At 45.5% G+C, this 17,073-nt stretch overlaps 1 protein-coding gene across 1 annotated transcript; it reads left to right on the forward strand.

Moving 5' to 3' along the window:
• Nucleotides 1–1,314: 1,314 nt before the first annotated feature.
• On the forward strand, nucleotides 1,315–9,382 carry LOC115647925 (olfactory receptor 52E2-like). Its single transcript, XM_030554859.1, has 2 exons — nucleotides 1,315–2,124; nucleotides 9,302–9,382. Exons 1-2 carry the CDS (start codon nucleotides 1,315–1,317, stop codon nucleotides 9,380–9,382), a joined length of 891 nt encoding a protein of 296 aa, XP_030410719.1.
• The last annotated feature ends 7,691 nt before the right edge of the window (nucleotides 9,383–17,073 follow it).

Consider the following 17,073-nt stretch of genomic DNA (forward strand, 5'->3'; position numbering starts at 1 on the left):
TTACCTAATCTTATACCCATTTCTCCATTGTTTCTTAACCTTGTCAATCTTTTTACATATAAAAAACCCCTATCCTTTCATATTTCAATATTTTACATTTAACACAGGAATTGACATAAACCCTTTCGAGGATTTCTCTTGTTCTCAATATACTTAACAAACTGCTTTTTGTGATCCATAGCCCTGCAAACATGGAGTTTTCCCTGATGTCTTAACGTTCCTTATCAATTTTCCTAACTTCTGATTTCTATTGCTGGCCAGCTATTTTCCTTTTTTCCTCTTTCTTACATATTGCTTCCCTCCCTCTAATTGTTGCCTTCACTTTACCAAAAGTTGTTCACTCTGTTAACTCTGGAACTGTGATTTTTCTCATATCTAATAAAATGTTATCAAAGAATTACCAATATTCATTCATATTTTTCTGTCTAATTTTTTCCTCCCAATCAGTTTTGCTGACAATTTTCTTCATCTTTAGGGAATTAGTCCTCTTGGAGCACTAAGTGTCTATCGACAGTACTGGTTGGGAACTGTCCATTTGAATATAAATCAGTTTCCTTTTCTATTTTCCTCTCCTATATCATATGCTCTCCTCTTTGTCCCTTGTACGAACTAAAGTGTCCCAGACTTTTCTATCCTTAATAGAGACTGGGTGACCAAAACTGAGCACATCCCCGAACATCTTATGCTTCATCCCATATCTTGGAGATCTGGACATTTTTTTGATTTTGTCCACTGCTGTGAATGAGCAGGTGTTTCTCTTGAGCTGTTATCACTGGGGCCCAGGTCCTTCCCCTGAGGGATGTTCTAGCTGGGATGTTTCTCCCAGCACATGTCTTCCTAAAAGGTTGTTTTTCCCCCGTCTCTGATTTCAAGCAACTGGCTGAATGGGGAACTCCCTTCAGTATGGGCTCCCTGTCCAGGCTCTCCTTGCATTAAGAAGCAATGATGGATAACCACTATCCACATTGTGTTTCCTGCTGGTGCCTCTGAAGGTTCCCCCACCACAAAGTGTAGGAATTATTAATGCAGGGAGCACAGTACAAACATGGAATTGTATTTAGTAGGGTCATTGTTCACAGTTATTCTCTCTGAATAATGAAAATGTCATTTTTCAGTGTGTGAAGAGCGATCAGTCTGCTTCTCCCATGAACACAGCCTCCACTACTGCATGCAGTGTCTCATATTCACTTTGTCTCTCCATGCAGCATTTCTACTGTGACCATCTACTGGGAACACACAGAAAGTCAGGGGAATGTATGGCAAATGCAGGAGACACCCTAATGCCTCAAAGTTGGACACAATCTCCCCTACGCCATGTCAGAATCTAACAAAACCGACTTCACCAACCCCTCCACCTTCATCCTACTTGGCATTCCTGGCCTAGAGGCAGCCCATATCTGGATCTCCATTCCCTTCTGCGCTATGTACGCCATAGCCGTGTTGGGGAACTTCACCATCCTGTTCATTGTGAAGAGGGAGCCCAGCCTCCATGTGCCCATGTTCTATTTCCTCTGCATGCTGGCTGTCACCGACCTGGTCATGTCCATATCCACCCTACCAAAAATGCTGAGCATCTTCTGGTTCAATTCCAGGGAGATCAGTTTCAGTGCCTGCCTCACCCAGATGTATTTTGTTCACTCCCTCTCAGGGATGGAGTCTGGAATGCTCGTGGCCATGGCCTTTGATCGCTACATGGCCATCTGCAATCCTCTGAGATATTCAACGACCCTGACAAACTCTGTTGTGGCCAAGATAGGCCTGGGCGCGGTGCTGCGCAGTGGCATACTCGCATTGCCCTATCCCTTCCTGGTCAGGCGGTTGCCATATTGCAGAACCAACGTCATCCCACACTTTTTTTGTCAGCATATAGCAGTGATGAAACTGGCCTGCGCTGACATCCACATTAGTAGTTACTATAGACTGTTTGATCTTCTCTTTGTGATTGGAATGGATGGATGTTTTATCGCCGTGTCCTATATTCAGATCCTCCGGGCCATCTTCCGCCTCCCCACAAAGGATACCTGGCTCAAAACTTTTGGGACTTGCATCTCTCATCTTTGTGCCATCTCAGCTTTGTACATCACAGATGTATTCTCCTCCCTCATGTTCCGATTTGACCATAATGTGCCACTGCATTTCCTCGTTCTCATTAGTGGTGTGTACCACATTGTGCCTCCTGTGCTACACCCCATCATTTACGGTCTGAGGTCCGAACAGTTCTGGGACAGGCTGCTCCAGCTCTTTACTCATAAAGAGACCTAAATGTTTTCTCCCTGTGCTCTGGCTCTCATATTGAGCTCTGTGCAGAGCTGGCTGGTCCATGATGCTGGGTCCTCTTCCCTGAATCACTTCCTGGACAGACTGAAAGACATTAAACCCTGTCCTGTCCTTACTGTGCTGTGTCAATGTGATGAACTGGGGAATCAGTCTATGTACACTACACTGGGTGGCCACCTTTCTAATTCCTGGTAGCTGGATCCCTGAAATTACAATCTTCCCTCAGCTCTTCTGTCAATCCTGAACACTGCTGCGTGTCTTCTCCCCAAGGCCCTGCCCCATCTCTTGTTCCTCTCTTCCCCTCTCCTTGTCAGCTGCGATCCAGTCATCTCTAAAACCAATATGTTCTCATATCTTATGGCAAGTCAGAAGAACATAAGAACGGACATAATGGGTCAGATCAAAGGTCCATCTAGCCCAGAATCCTGTCCACTTACAGTGGCCAATGCCAGCTGCCCCAGAGCAAGTGAACCTAACAGGTAATTGTTATGTAAAGCCTCTGCTCAAATGCAATTGTAAGATCTGTAACTTGTATCATTAAGTTCTGCAAACTTTTTCAGACTTGTAACTTCAGTTATTGTTAACAGAGCCTTTTAAGTTTTGTAACCTTTGCAAGCTCGGTAACCTTTTCAAGTTACTACTTGTATGAACTTATTAGCTTTGTCATATCCCATCTGGGAGGAGAGGAAGCGCAAGGAGAAAGGAGCCCAGAGACAGGAGCCAGGTGTGTCTGATATAATCTGCCCTGGGAAGGAAATCACAAAATGCTGTAAAGAAAAGAAGAACTCATCTGGGAATGCTTCTCGGTGATGGACACAGAAGGCAAACTCAGTGTATGTTCCAGCAAAAGGAAGCAGCCATGGACACAAGCAGCTGCTGCTCCTTGACCTGCTCAGCAGCCTGGATTCGTGAACGCAGGCAGACACACCCTAGATCTAGCGCACTTCAGCTTGTCAGCCTCCATGCTGTCTCCAGTAACTCTCCGCCTGTGTAAGTGTGTGGATGCATGAGGGTACGAATGTGTGCATGTCTGAATAAGCTCCATCTCTGTTCCACACGCTGACTGTGCACTGTGTGGAGAAGAACTTCCATTCATTTGTTTTAAATCTGCTGCCTATTAATTTCATTTGGTGGCCCCTAGTTCTTGTATTATGAGAACAAGTAAATAATGTTTCCTTATCCACTTTCTCCACATCACTCATAATTTTATATACCTCTATCATATCCCCCCTTAGTCTCCTCTTTTCCAAGCTGAAGAGTCCTAGCCTCTTTCATCTTTCCTCATATGGGACCCATTCCAAACCCCTAATCATTTTAATTGCCCTTCTCTGAACCTTTTCTAGTGCTAGAATATCTTTTTTGAAGTGAGGAGACCACATCTGTACACAGTATTTGAGATGTGGGCGAACCATGGATTTATACAGAGGCAATAATATATTCTCTGTCTTTTTCTCTATCCCCTTAAGTCACTTAAGGGAAACAAGTTAGTGTTAAATTTTAATGTTTATTCTTAATTTGTTACTAACTCTGTGGAGAGAGAGACTCCATTAGGACTCCTGGCTGACAAAGCCCTGGCTGGGATGATTTAGTTGGGGATTGGTTCTGTTTTGAGCAGGGGGTTGGACTAGGTACGTCCTGCGGTCCCTTCCAGCCTTGATATTCTGTGATTCTATCATACCTGGAATCTATCTGAGCTCTGGGAGGGGGCTGGGGTATGGTGGGTTGCAGCAGGAGGCAGAAACATCTGGGGTCTAAATGAGAAGATCAGAATGGCCATTCTGGGAAAAATCAATGGTCCAGGCAGCCCAGCAGCCTGTCTTCTGACAGTGCCCTGTGCCAGGTGCTTCAGAGCGAATGAACAGAACATGGCAATTAGCCTGTGATTAATGTGAGGCAGCTCAGCAGAAGGGGTCAGAAGTCCTGGGTCTGGGCTGTCTCAGATTCATCTGGCAGGAGTTCAAGCCTCCAGCCCCAGTAGGAGCTGCCAGAGGAGGGGAAGAGCCCAGGCTGCTCTGGCTGGAACGGTAGAAGAATCTGTCAGTTCTGGCTTCCCTGAGCCCTAACCGCTGCCACAGAGTGGAGGAGGAGGATAGGAGAGAAGCCCTACTCATTTCTGTCCCCTCTATCTTCCATACTGCTGCCAACCAGGGGTTGTCTCAGGTCCCCTGTCCTTAGACGAACCTCGGGGGGTGGGTTTTTTTGTGTCCCCTCTCTGACCCTTTAGGGGCTGCTCACTTCCCTCCTCTCCCTCACCCTTTCTGGAGATATAGGCAGGTTCAAGGCACCACTGGTATAGTCGCTGCACTGGTGGTCTGCTCCCTCTTTGCTCATTTCTGTGGGCTGTAGGATAATAACAGGGGCTCCACCAGAGGATCATCATAGGTCCACGACATCGTCCCACACTGTTCTGTAGGATGAACTTCACCGTTTTCTGGTGGACACATGCGATTTCAAGGGTAGGGTGGGATCCCTCTCAAACACTGGGGAGACGTCCATCTCATCTTCTGGGCCACGAGGTCTGTTTGGGAAGAGTGGAGGCGGATGGTGTAGTGAGGAGGGCTTTAGATTTATTAGGAACTGGAGAAACTTTTGAGATGGGGGAGCCTGTACAGGAAGGATGGGCTTCACCTAAACTAAAGAGGATCCAGGCTGCTGGCACTTAACATTAAAAAGGTTGCAGAGCTGTTTTTAAGCTAAGATATGGGGGAAAGCCGATTGCTGCAGAGAAGCACATGGATCGGACAGAGACTTCTCTTAGAGGAGAGTCTATTCACAGAGACTGTGTAGGTTCTAGTCAGGAGGAGAGGACTAAAGAGGATAAACTATGGGCCAGACCAGATGATAAACAATCACATAAAAAAGAATCTGGCACATCAGAAAAGGGCAGACAAATAAACAGGGACAAGTTTTTCAAGTGCTTGTACACAAATGCTAGAAGTCTAAATAATAGATGGGTGAACTAGAGTGCCTTGTGATAAAGGAGGATATTGCTATAATAGGTATCACAGAAACCTGGTGGATTGAGGACAATCAATGGGACACAATCATTCTGGGGTACAAAATATATCGGAAGGACAGAACAGGTTGTGCAGAGGGAGGAGTTTGATTCTAAATGTGAAAGACAATATAGAATCAAATGAAGTAAAAATCTTAAATAGAGCCACAAGTTCCATAGAATCTCTATGGATAGAAATTCCACGCTCTAATAAGAACATAACATTAGGGATTTATTATCGACCACCTGACCAGGACAGTGCTAGTGATGATGAAATGCTAAGGGAAATTAGACAGACAATCAAAATTAAGAACCCAATAATAGTGGGGGATTTCAATTATCCTCAGATTGACTGGGTGCATGTCACTTAGGGACGAAATGCAGAGATAAAATTTATCGATACTTTAAATGACTGCTTCTTGGAGCAGCTGGTATGGGAACCCGCAAGGGGAGAGGCAACCCTGGATTTAGTCCTGAGTGGAGCGCAGGAGCTAGTCCAAGAGGTAACTGTGACAAGACTGCTTGGAAAAAGTGACCATAACATAATAACATTTAACATTCCTGTGGGGGGAAAAACACCTCAACAGCCCAACACTGTGGCATTTAATTTCAAAAAGGGGAACTATGCAAAAATGAGGAGGTTAGTTAAACAGAAATTAAAAGGTACAGTGACTAAAGTGAAATGCCTGCAAGCTCCATGGACTCAATACAAAGACATCATAATAGAGGCCCAACTTAAATACATACCCCTAAACTAAAAACACACAAAAAAAAAACTAAAAAAGAGCCACTGTGGCTTAACACAGGGTTTCTTAAACAGGGGTCTCTGCTTCTGTAGGGAAAGCCCCTGGCGGGTTGGGCCAGTGTGTTTACCTGCCCCGTCCAGAGGTCCGGCCAGTCATGGCTCTCACTGGCCGTGAATCGCTGCTCTGGGCCAATGGGAGCTTCTGGAAGCAGTGCAGACTGAGGGACTTACTGGCCGCCTCTTCCAGCAGCTCCCATTGGCCCGGAGCAGCGATCCGCAGCCAGTGGGAGCCGCGATCGGCTGGACCTGCAGATGGGACAGGTAAACACACCTCCCAGCCCACCAGGGGCTTTCCCTACAGAAGGAGGGACCCCTGTTGAGAAACTCTGGTTTAACAACTTTGTAGAAGAAGCAGTTAGAGATAAAAAGGCATCTTTTAAAAAGTGGAAGTCAAAATCTAGTGAGTTAAATAGAAAGGAGCATAAACACTGCCAAATTAAGTGTAAAAAAGTAATAAGAAAAGCCAATAAGGAGTTTGAAGAACAACTAGCCAAAAACTCAAAAGGTAATAACATGTTTTTTAAGTAATTCAGAAGCAGGAAGCCTGTTAAGCAACCAGTAGGGCCCTTGGACAATCGAGATACTAAAAGAGCACTTAAAGATGATCAAGTCATTGCAGAGAAACTAAATAAATTCTTTGCTTCAGTCTTCCTGGCTGAGGATGTTAGAGAGATTCCCAAATCTGAGCCATCCTTTATAGGTGACAAATCTGTCACAGATTGAAGTGTCATTAGAGGAGGTTTGGAATTAATTGGTAAACGTAAGAGTAACAAGCCACTGGGACCAGATGGCATTGACCTAAGAGTTCTGAAAGAACTCAAATGTCATTTTAATAAAGATATACTGGCATTAGTAAAAATTCAGAGAAGGGCAACTAAAATGATTAGAGGTTTGAAACAGGTCCCATATGAGGAAAGATTAAAGAGGCTAGGACTCTTCAGTTTGGAAACAAGGAGACTAAGGTGGGATATGATAGAGGTATATAAAATCATGAGTGGTGTGGAGGAAATGAATAAGGAAAAGTTATTTATTTGTTCCCATAATATAAGAACTAGGGGCCACCAAATGAAATTAAAAGGCAGTAAGTTTAAAACAAATAAAAGGAAGTTCTTCTTCACTCAATTCACAGTAAACCTTGCCTGAGGAAGCTGTGAAGGTTAGGACTATAACAGGGTTTAAAAGAAAACTAGATTAAATCATGGAGGTTAAATCCATTAATAGCTATTAGCCAGGATGGATAAGGAATGTTGTCCCTAGCCTCCGTTTGTCAGAGGATGGTGATGGATGGCAGGAGAGAGATCACTTGATCATTACCTGTTAGGTTCACTCTCTGGCAAATGTGGAGACACACCTTAGAGCCTCTGGTGTTTAATGTTGAAAAGATAGTTGGCTTCATTCTGAAGGCTGAGGAGGATCCTCGTGAGCAGGAAATCCCCATCCAGCCCTTTGCAACAATCAATGACTGATTTGAAAGCCTTGACACCGAAGTTGTGGTGCTATCCTTCTTTGTGATGTAGGCTACTCTATGATTTGCTTGCAGAAAACTCACATGGATACAGCCTCTGAATCTAGTTGGCACCTGGATTGCGGAGACCAGGTATATTATAGACACCTCAGCACTAATTCTGCTTGAGTGACCCCTGTGTTCTCCCTCAACCTACAGCTTGATATGCTGGGAATAGCTGAAGTCATGCCAGGTCGTTTGCTGCACCTCCAGGCCTGTATGGAGGGGCGGACATTGACTCTGTTCAATGTCTACCCCCCAGTGCAGACCCAGAGTGGATGTGTTTCTAGCAACAGGTGTCTGCCGTCCTCGGCAATTTGGATCCTCACGATTGCCTGATTTTAATACCATCTTTGAAGATCAGAATTGCACAGGGATTGAAAGCAGCCAGGCTGCTGCTGGCATCCTCAGAGAGCTCATCACTCCTTGCACGACCAGCACTCGGATGAGTATTCCGCCTTTACCTGTGTCCAGACGGAGGTTGATCGGTTGCGCTACTCTGATTGGACGGCATGTATGTATTTTGTTTCCATCTTGCCCAGGCTCACTCCTCCAGCATTTGACTGGCCCAGTTCTCACCCACCATTTAGTGGGCAGGATCACGTCTCTCATCTCAGAGCTTGCCTGGGGCACTTCACCCTTCATACTCCCTGCACATATTCCAAGAGCTGGGGCCAACTTATTGCCTACTGCTCGGGTTTTCCTTGAACAGGTCCTAAAATAGGGTTCTCCCCACCAGCCCCTCACCCCAATGCTTCTGGAATTCTTGAATTGGCTCCTGCCCATGAGTCCCCCTGGTTCCCTCACTTTCATAACCCGAGCCAGTTCAACACCCTGCAGCTGCTTCACTTCTCAATTCCACCAAGGGAACAACTTTACATACTCATGCTCCAAGCACTTCACTTCCTCAGATGCCCTGATACCAAGTGGCAGGACCTAGTACCACCTTCCAGGGTGACGGACCCCGGAGGGCCAGCGAGTACTCCACCCTGGTCCCACAGCCCACTGGGGATATTGGTTGGTGGGTCCTTCATGGAGCAGAGAGCACAGGCAGGTACATGGCCCAGTTCACCCCCATTCCAGATGCCTGTCCATTTTGTGGCATGAGGCAGACCCTGGCGCATGCCTATGGAGAATGTGCAAGGTTGCAGCCCCTCTTCCTACACTTCCACAACTTCCACAGGAGGTTCTGGCTGCACTTTTCCCCAAACCTTTTCATCTCTGCTACCTGCTTTAGCTCAACATACAGGATGTGGCCTGCAGGTTCCTTGTGTTACAGGTGAAATGTACTCTAATATTAATCTGTAAACTTATTAATAAAACAAATAATCATATCCTAAGCAAATAAGAAACTTATAAGAAAAGATATATCAGCAAGCAAGTAAGCTAGATCATTGGTTACCACAGCTGCAGGCTGCTAGTTTGTAATGGTCAGGGACTTAGAAGTGACAGAGAGGGTGAGACACGTCTCCTTTTTGAGTCACATCCCCTGCTGAACCTAGTTTAAAGCCCTCCTCACTAGGTTAGCCAGCCTGCCTGCTTCTCTTCCCAGAACAACATCCCATGCTCGAAGAATACAAAAGCCTTCTCTCTGACATCACCTGTGTCACCACACATTCACCTGCACAATTCAACGGTCCCTACCTGGGCCATTTCCTTCAACAGGGAGAATGGATGAGAACACAGCTTGTGCCTCAAACTCTTTTATCCTTCTTCCCAGAGCCATGTAGTCTCCAGGGATCTGCTCAAGGTAATGACCATTGGTGCCCACGTGGAGAAGGAGGAAGAGGTAGCGATCTGATGTTTTGATCAGTCTTGGCAGACACTCTGTCACATTCTGTATTCTAGCTCCAAGCAAGTAGCACACTTCTCGGCCTGCACATTTCTCTATATGTAATGCAAAGCAGCGCACTTCTCTATACATAATGCATAGAGCCCAAGGCTGTGCTGCAGGGTATCACATCAATGCAGTGTGTGATTCTACAGTTTTGATTAGGGCCTTTTGGTAGTAGCACACTAGGAATACTAAAATTATAATCTTCATTTCATGCATGTAGAATTTGTGGTTCAGAGTGAGGAAGTGACTCTGGTCACCCATTGACAAGGTCACCCAGCGAATCCATGGCAGAGCTGGGACTTTTTGCCCCCAGGTCACTGGTCTCTGTGATGCTTTGTCTCTAGCTCATTGACTTGGGCCAAATCCTCAGCTGGTGTAAGTGGGTGAAGCCCCATGGAAATCAGGGGAAATTCCCTCTCTAAGGAAATAAAGGGAGAGAGAATGTCACACCTCTGTGCTACTGCATGGACCATAAGAGCCAGGTCTGAGAGGCACTAAGCAGTGGACTGCCGGCTATGGACTCATGGGCGACATTCCTGGCTCAAGACACTTCTCCTTCTTCTGTCTCAGTTTTCCCATCTGTAAAATGGGGATACCTCCTGGAAGCAGTGAGCAATAGTCTGTAAAGCACCTATCTGTGGTTTCCATGTAACACCATGTCTCCCTGTGACAAAGCAGAGGATGCCAAATTCAGGACAAAGAGCTGAGAAATAGGGCAGACTCACCGCAGACTGGTGGTTATTCTATCATTAGATTATACCAAGCCAGTAACAAATGTAAACTTCTGTCTCACTGCACTGCTTAACTAGAAGCCAAAAATACAGTCTCCTTAGGCATTCCAGCCCTTGGCTCACCACTTGAACAATCGGCACCCGGATGAGCAGCAAGTGAAAACCAATTTCACCACATTTAACGTCCTTCTCAAGAGATCAGCCACTTAGGAAGGCCAATATATGACTCAGATCTTACTAATAATCACATTGTTGCCAATCCATTAGTAACTAAACACTTAAGGTTAAATAATAAAAGAAAAGAAGAAAAGATATAAATGGTTAATAAATGAGATACATACAAGTGATTTTTCAGTGTTCATAGATCAGGATCATAGCAATGATAAAATAAATTGCTAGCTTGCCCAAGTGTCTCTGAAAATCACACAAGCAGGTTGGGGGTCATCAGTCCTTGTTCAGAGCTTCCTATTTAGATACCCAGTCCAGAGAAATAACCACAAGATGAAGATGTCTCAGGGGTCCTTCCATATCTTCCCCACCTTGCATGAAATTTTACAGTCCCAAACAAAGTCCACAGTGCACGTGCCTGGAAAATTATTCTCCCAAGTGGAGTCCAGGGTCCCATGAGCATATCATGTGTCCTTACATTCTTTGATGACAGATAAGAGCAGCAACTGATCATTCTTAGGGTAGTGTATTGATTCTATGGCCCATTGTGAGAGGTAAGTGTCCTTGAAAGTTTATCAACAAATAGCTGTGTGGCCTTATCTACCAGAGGGGTGTTACCCAGGAACACAACACATGTTTGATAAAACTCCATGGTCAATATTCAATATTTCACATACAAAAATGGTATATAAATTAGGGCAGAAAATATCATATTGCTTCTATATAAATCCATGCTATGGCCACATCTTGAATATTGAACGCAGATGCAGTCGCTCCATCTGAACAAAAAAGCCATATATTTGTACGGGGAGACTTTGGCAAACCAGTAAAGTGCTTAAAACCACTATGGCTTATCGTTAAAGGCAGCCTAGTCAGCCAGCTGTAAATTGGCCATTCAGCAACCTCAGCTTGACCAAGGCAGGAGGGGAAGGGGGTTGGCGTGCCACAGCAATGGCAGCTTGACCCTGTGTCCTTCCTGATAAGAATTGTGTTGAAGTTGCTGATACATTTTAGAAGAGCAGGATTTGCCCCAGGAATGTCTCCTGGGGTCTCAAGGCTGCAGTCTCTGGAAAAACCCACACCTGTGTCATAAACAGATGGTTAAGGGTTAATGTCTCTTTTACCTGTAAAGGGTTAAGAAGCTCAATGAACCTGGCTGACACCTGACCAGAGGACCAATGGGGGGACAAGAACCTTGGTGGAGGGTGTCTGTTACAGCTATCCCCCTATTTCCCCATACTCCATTTTGTTTTTGTTCTCCTCCTGTGGCCGCCCTGCCCTGGCTGTTAAGTTGTTTACCAGGGCCACTGCCCTTCTCAAAGGGAGGGCCCCTTGAGTTGTTTAACAAGAGCCATTGCCCTTCTCAAAGGGATGGCCACTTGTGCTGAGTGCTAAGTGGGACCACTGCCCTGTTCAAAGTGTTAGTCCTGTTATCACCTCGTTGAACCTGGGCTCGGTGTAGGGCAGGCAGTGTCCAGAGCTGCAAGACCTATTGTGTTTTTAAGATCCTGGGCATGAGTCATGGGCCTCATGTGCTTTTGAGTCACCTGTTGCACAGGACTCTGCCCAGGCATGTCTCTGTGCTCACCTGCAGTTTTTCCCTGTGCCTCCTCCCCTGTGACTGAGGGAGCCTATCAGGATTACTGGCGGGAAACTGCCTGAGTTTGCCTTTAAAAACAGACATTTTTGGAACACACCTCAGAAAGGTTCCTGCATTGCTGCCTGGTCTGATCAGCCAGGGGTTCTGGGGGGTCCTTTCTCCGCTCTCATTTTATTTTTGAGTGTACCCCCGGTTTTTGACACCCCCCCCCCACGAAGAACGAATTGCTGCCTGAGAGATCTCCTGATTATCCAGACTCTACCGAGCCTTCTGATGTTCTTGCTGCTTCTGCCTTTGCTGCTGCCTTGGGGACTGGTAAGAATCCCTCTGTAAAACTTTCTATACTTTTATTTTATGATTTTAGCTGCTGGCTCTGTTTCCCCAGCACACAGACTCAAGCTAAACCTTGGTCTGTGTCTCAAAACCTCTCTTAAACTCCAGGGCACTTTGCTGCTAAAAATAAGTTTGTGCCACTGCTAAGCTCTGCTCCTGTGGGCTTTGCCTTGGGGCTCTCTGCTTTCAGCTGTATCCACCGCTGCAGCCACCATCCCTTGGCTTCCTTGGGAGCTGTACCCTGGGCACATACCACTCTGCCCTCTGTGACCTCCCCATAGCATAAGGTGCACCACAGGTTTTGGTTTTTTTAGTTTAATGTCATAGTTTGTTAAGATTGTAGAGCTTGTAAGTTTCAACTGCCTTGTTATAGTCACTGTTTTGTTGCTCCGTATAGTTGCTTGTTATAGTTTTGCTTAGAATTGTGATATTTTTTGTTTTGCCCAGTCATTGGTTAAGATAGATAAGGTTTTTGCCGCTTGAATTCGCCTTCCCGCTGTCCCGATCTCTCCCTGAACTTTCCCGTGTCTGTTTTCCCCCGCTCCAATCTCCCCCTCTGTGTGCTCCTCCGTGTCTCCCTGTTATAACCCTTTGCTGCTTTTCCCCCACATCTGCACTCTCCGAACTTCCCAACCCCTTGCTGCTTCCCCCCCCCCGCGTCTGCATCACCCTCCGAACTCCCCAAACCCCTTGCTGCTCCCCCCTCCGTGTCTGCATCACCCTCCGAACTCCCCTAACCCCTTGCTGCTCCCCCCCCGTGTCTGCATCACCCTCCGAACTCCCCTAACCCCTTGCTGCTTCCCCCTCCGTGTCTGCATCACCCTCCGAACTCCCCAAACCCCTTGCTGCTTCTCCCCCTGTGAAACTTCCCAAACCCTTGGCCGCTTTTTTTCCTTTGTTTTTGGTGTCCGCTTGTTGCTTAAACCTCTCTCCAGCCCTTCTCCGCTGCCCCTCCCCTACCGCAGATCACCATCCCGCTGCTCCATTGTCCTCACCCCGCAGGGCTGCAGAGTCCCTCGCTGCTTCCAGCCGCTCTCTCCTCTCATCAGTTGCCACTGATCATTCACTCCCCTCCCCACTCCTGTTCCTTGACAGATTATCTGCTATCCTGGCCTCACAAATTAAGTCATTACTTTTCTTGTATACCGTTACATTGCATAAATTCACTTATATTCACATTTTACTTGTAATTATAACACCCCATTGGTTGCTTCCACTTTTCTGATATACTTTGTATTAATCATTGAAATGCTGACTTCACAAGGTTTCTTTATGGGACATGTCATTCTATTACTAATGTATAAATAAGGGGACTCGTTTGGAGACTCTTCGGGACTGGTCTCTCCCTCTGGATGCATCTTCTGTTCCCCAGCAGCAGACGGGCTGCCGCTATATCACTCAAACCCACACTCAGCTTTGGTAATTATCAAAGGTTGGGGGTGTTTTACTAATCTTGTTGCAGATGTATGTAAGTGCTTGAGACTAGCAAATTTTAGCTTTAAGTGAAAGCACTCTTGTGTTGTCCTGTTTGTGCCAGCCATCTATTGGTCGGATGGCCGTGTCTCCCCTGGTTTATTTCCGGACACCTCCTCGTACAGAGTAAAAGTTACCACGAGCTTTGGGTTGAAAGAATCCCAGGTAACATATTGGAACTGGAAAAGGTTCAGAAAAGAGCAACAAAAATGTTTAGGGGTATGGAGCAGCTTCTGTATGAGGAGAGATTAATAAAATTGGGACTTTTCAGTTTGGAAAAGAGTTAGCTAAGGGGAGATATGACTGAGGTTTATTAAATCATGACTGGTGTTGAGAGAGTAGACTGAGCTTCATGACTAGCTGGCTGGTGACAGGGTGCTGGGCCCTCTTCTCTGAATCACTTACCGGAGAGTGAGAAAGACTTTAAACTCTTTCCTGACATCACTGTGCTGTGTCAGCATGACAAGCGGGGGAACTTGTCTATGTATAATATAACGGGTTGCTACTTCTAACTGCTGCAAACTGGACCCCCAAAAATCCACCCCTTGCCTCACCTCTTCTGACAAGACTCCACCACTGTTTTACCTCTTCTCCCACAAGGACCTGCCCTTGCCTCTTGCTCCTTTCTTCAGCTTCCAAGCACTGGAATGGGTTCCCTAGGGAGGTGGTGAAATCTCCTTCCTTAGCTGTTTTTAAGATCACTCTTGACAAAGCCCTGGCTGGGATGATTTAGCTGGGGATTGGTCCTGCTTTGAGCAGGGGGTTGGACTAGATGACCTCCTGAGGTCCCTTCCAACCCTGAGATTCTATGATGCTATGATTCTAAAGACACAGTCCATTTCCACAAGCGTGCCAGGAACAAATTCCTGAAAAACTGGAACCTAGATTGGGGTACCCTCTTTCCCCTCAGCCCCCTCACCAAGTGGTCAATGTTAACCGTGAGACAAGAGGCTACTTAGATTATGGAAAACTCTAGGGTTTTTTGGCAAAAGCACTGTATCTAATTCCTACATAAAAGAAGGAAAATTAATCAAATATGAGACCCCCCTCTCATTTCTAATACTAACATGTCCTTAAATCCTGAGGCAAGTCACTTAAAGGACACCAGTTAGGTATAAAATTGTAATGTATATTCTTTCTTTGTTACTAACTCTGTGGAGAGAGGGACCCTGTCAGAACTCCTGGGTTCTGTCTCAGCTCTGGAAGGGGAGTGGGTTCTGGCAAGAGGCAGATAAATCTGCTGCCTATTAATTTCATTGGATGGCCACTAGTTCTTCTGTTACTTGAAGGAGTAAATAACATTTCCTTACTCATGTTTTCCACACCATGCATGATTTTACAGACCTCATATCTAAACTTTGTTATCTCTTTTCCATGCTGAAATGTCCCACACTTTCTAATCTCTCCTCATATGAACAGTGTTCCATACCCCTAATCATTTCTCTTGCCTTTCACTGTGTCTTTTCCAATGCCCCAGAAGAGGGATCAGATAGAGGAAGTGTTTTTCAGCCCTTCAAAACCAGAGAGACTGGACAAGTCAGGAGAAGCTGGGGCAGGAGAGAGGCACAAGGGTGGCAGAGGGGACTCAGGTTGCAGGGCTATGGCTGCAGCAGAAAGACAGATTCCAGATGCAGGAAAAGCCGTGAGTTGCAGGAGGGACAAAGTATGCTCCAGTGATGTGTGGATGATGTAATGGCTATTGGAAAACATAATCCCAACTATACATATAAAATGATGGGGTCTAAATTAGCTGTTACCACTCAAGAAAGAGATGCTGGAGTAATTGTGGATAGTTCTCTGAAAACATCCACTCAATGTGCAGCAGGGAATCAGTTAGAAAGGGAAAGATAATAAGACTGAAAATATCAGATTGCCTCTATATAAATCCATCGTACGCCCACACCTAAAATCCTACTTGCAGATCTGGTCTTCCCATATCAAGAAGATATATTGCATTAGGTTACTTTTAGTTTTTGTGTTATGAGAAGGAGTAAATAACTTTTCCTTTAATATTTCCACACCATTCATGATTTTACAGAATTTCTCTCATATCCCCCCTGAGTTATCCCTTTTCCAAACTACAATGTCCCAGTCTTTTCAATCTCTCCTCATATGGAAGCTGTTCCATACCCCTAATAATTTCTGTTGCCCTTTTCTGTACCTTTTCCAAATCCAATATATCTTTTTGGAGATGGGGCGATCAGATGTGCACACAGTATTCAAGACGTGGATATATCATGGATTGATAGAAACATTTGTGATATGTTCTGTCTTATTATCTATCCCTTTCCTAATGGTTCCCATCATTCTCTTAGCTTTTTTGACTGCCACTGTACATTGAGCAGATGTTTTCAGAGAACTATCCACAGTGACTCCAAGATCTCTTTCTTAATGGGTAACAGCTAATTTCAACCCTATCATTTGATACATCTAGCTGGGATTATATTTAGCCATGCGCATTACTTTGCATTTCTCAACACTGAATTTCATCTGCCAACCAGTTGACCTGTCCCCCCAGTTTTGTGAGATCTCTTTTCACTCTTCAGAGTCTTCTTTGATCTGAACAATCTTGATTCATTTTAAATCATCTGCAAATTTATTCACCTCACTATTTACCCCTTTATCCTGTTCATTTATGAATATGCTGAATAGCACTGGCCCAGTACAGACCCCTGGGGGACACCACTATTTCCTTCTCTCCATTTCACCCTTTATTCCTACCTTTTGTTTCCTTTCTTTTAATGGGAATGCTTGGTAACACTTTCAGGATCATATAATAAGCTTGAACTTAATTTAAGGACGAGCCTTTTGTTATCATAATCACCCTGCCTCTGTTTATAAACAAACTCCCTGCCCCAAAGGCAGAAACTGGGAGAAGCACAGAACTCACCACATATCACACTCGATCCGTGTTGCAGTAACAGCTCCATCTGGGGCCAGGACTTGTCCTGTGAGCAGCCGCAGGGATGGGGCTGCTATTCCATCAACTTCAGTGGCAACTGTGGGTGTAGCCATGGGTTTAAAAGAGAACTGGGGGGTTTAAAAGGGAACTGGATAAATTCATGGTGGCTTAGTCCATAAATGGCTATTAGCCAGGATGGGTAAGGAACGGTGTCCCTAGCCTCTGTTCATCAGAGGGTGGAGATGGATGGCAGGAGAGAGATCACTTGATCATTGCCTGTTAGTCACGCCCTCTGGGGTACCTGGCATTGGCCACTGTCGGTAGATGGATACTGGGCTGGATGGACCTTTGGTCTGACTGGTACGGCCGTTCTTATATTCTTATGTTCTCAATGGGAATCGCTCCAGCTAAGAGCTGATCTGGCTGGGCAAGAAACTGTACACATTAC

Source organism: Gopherus evgoodei, chromosome 1 (assembly GCF_007399415.2).
Source record: "Gopherus evgoodei ecotype Sinaloan lineage chromosome 1, rGopEvg1_v1.p, whole genome shotgun sequence".
NCBI lineage: Eukaryota > Metazoa > Chordata > Testudines > Testudinidae > Gopherus > Gopherus evgoodei.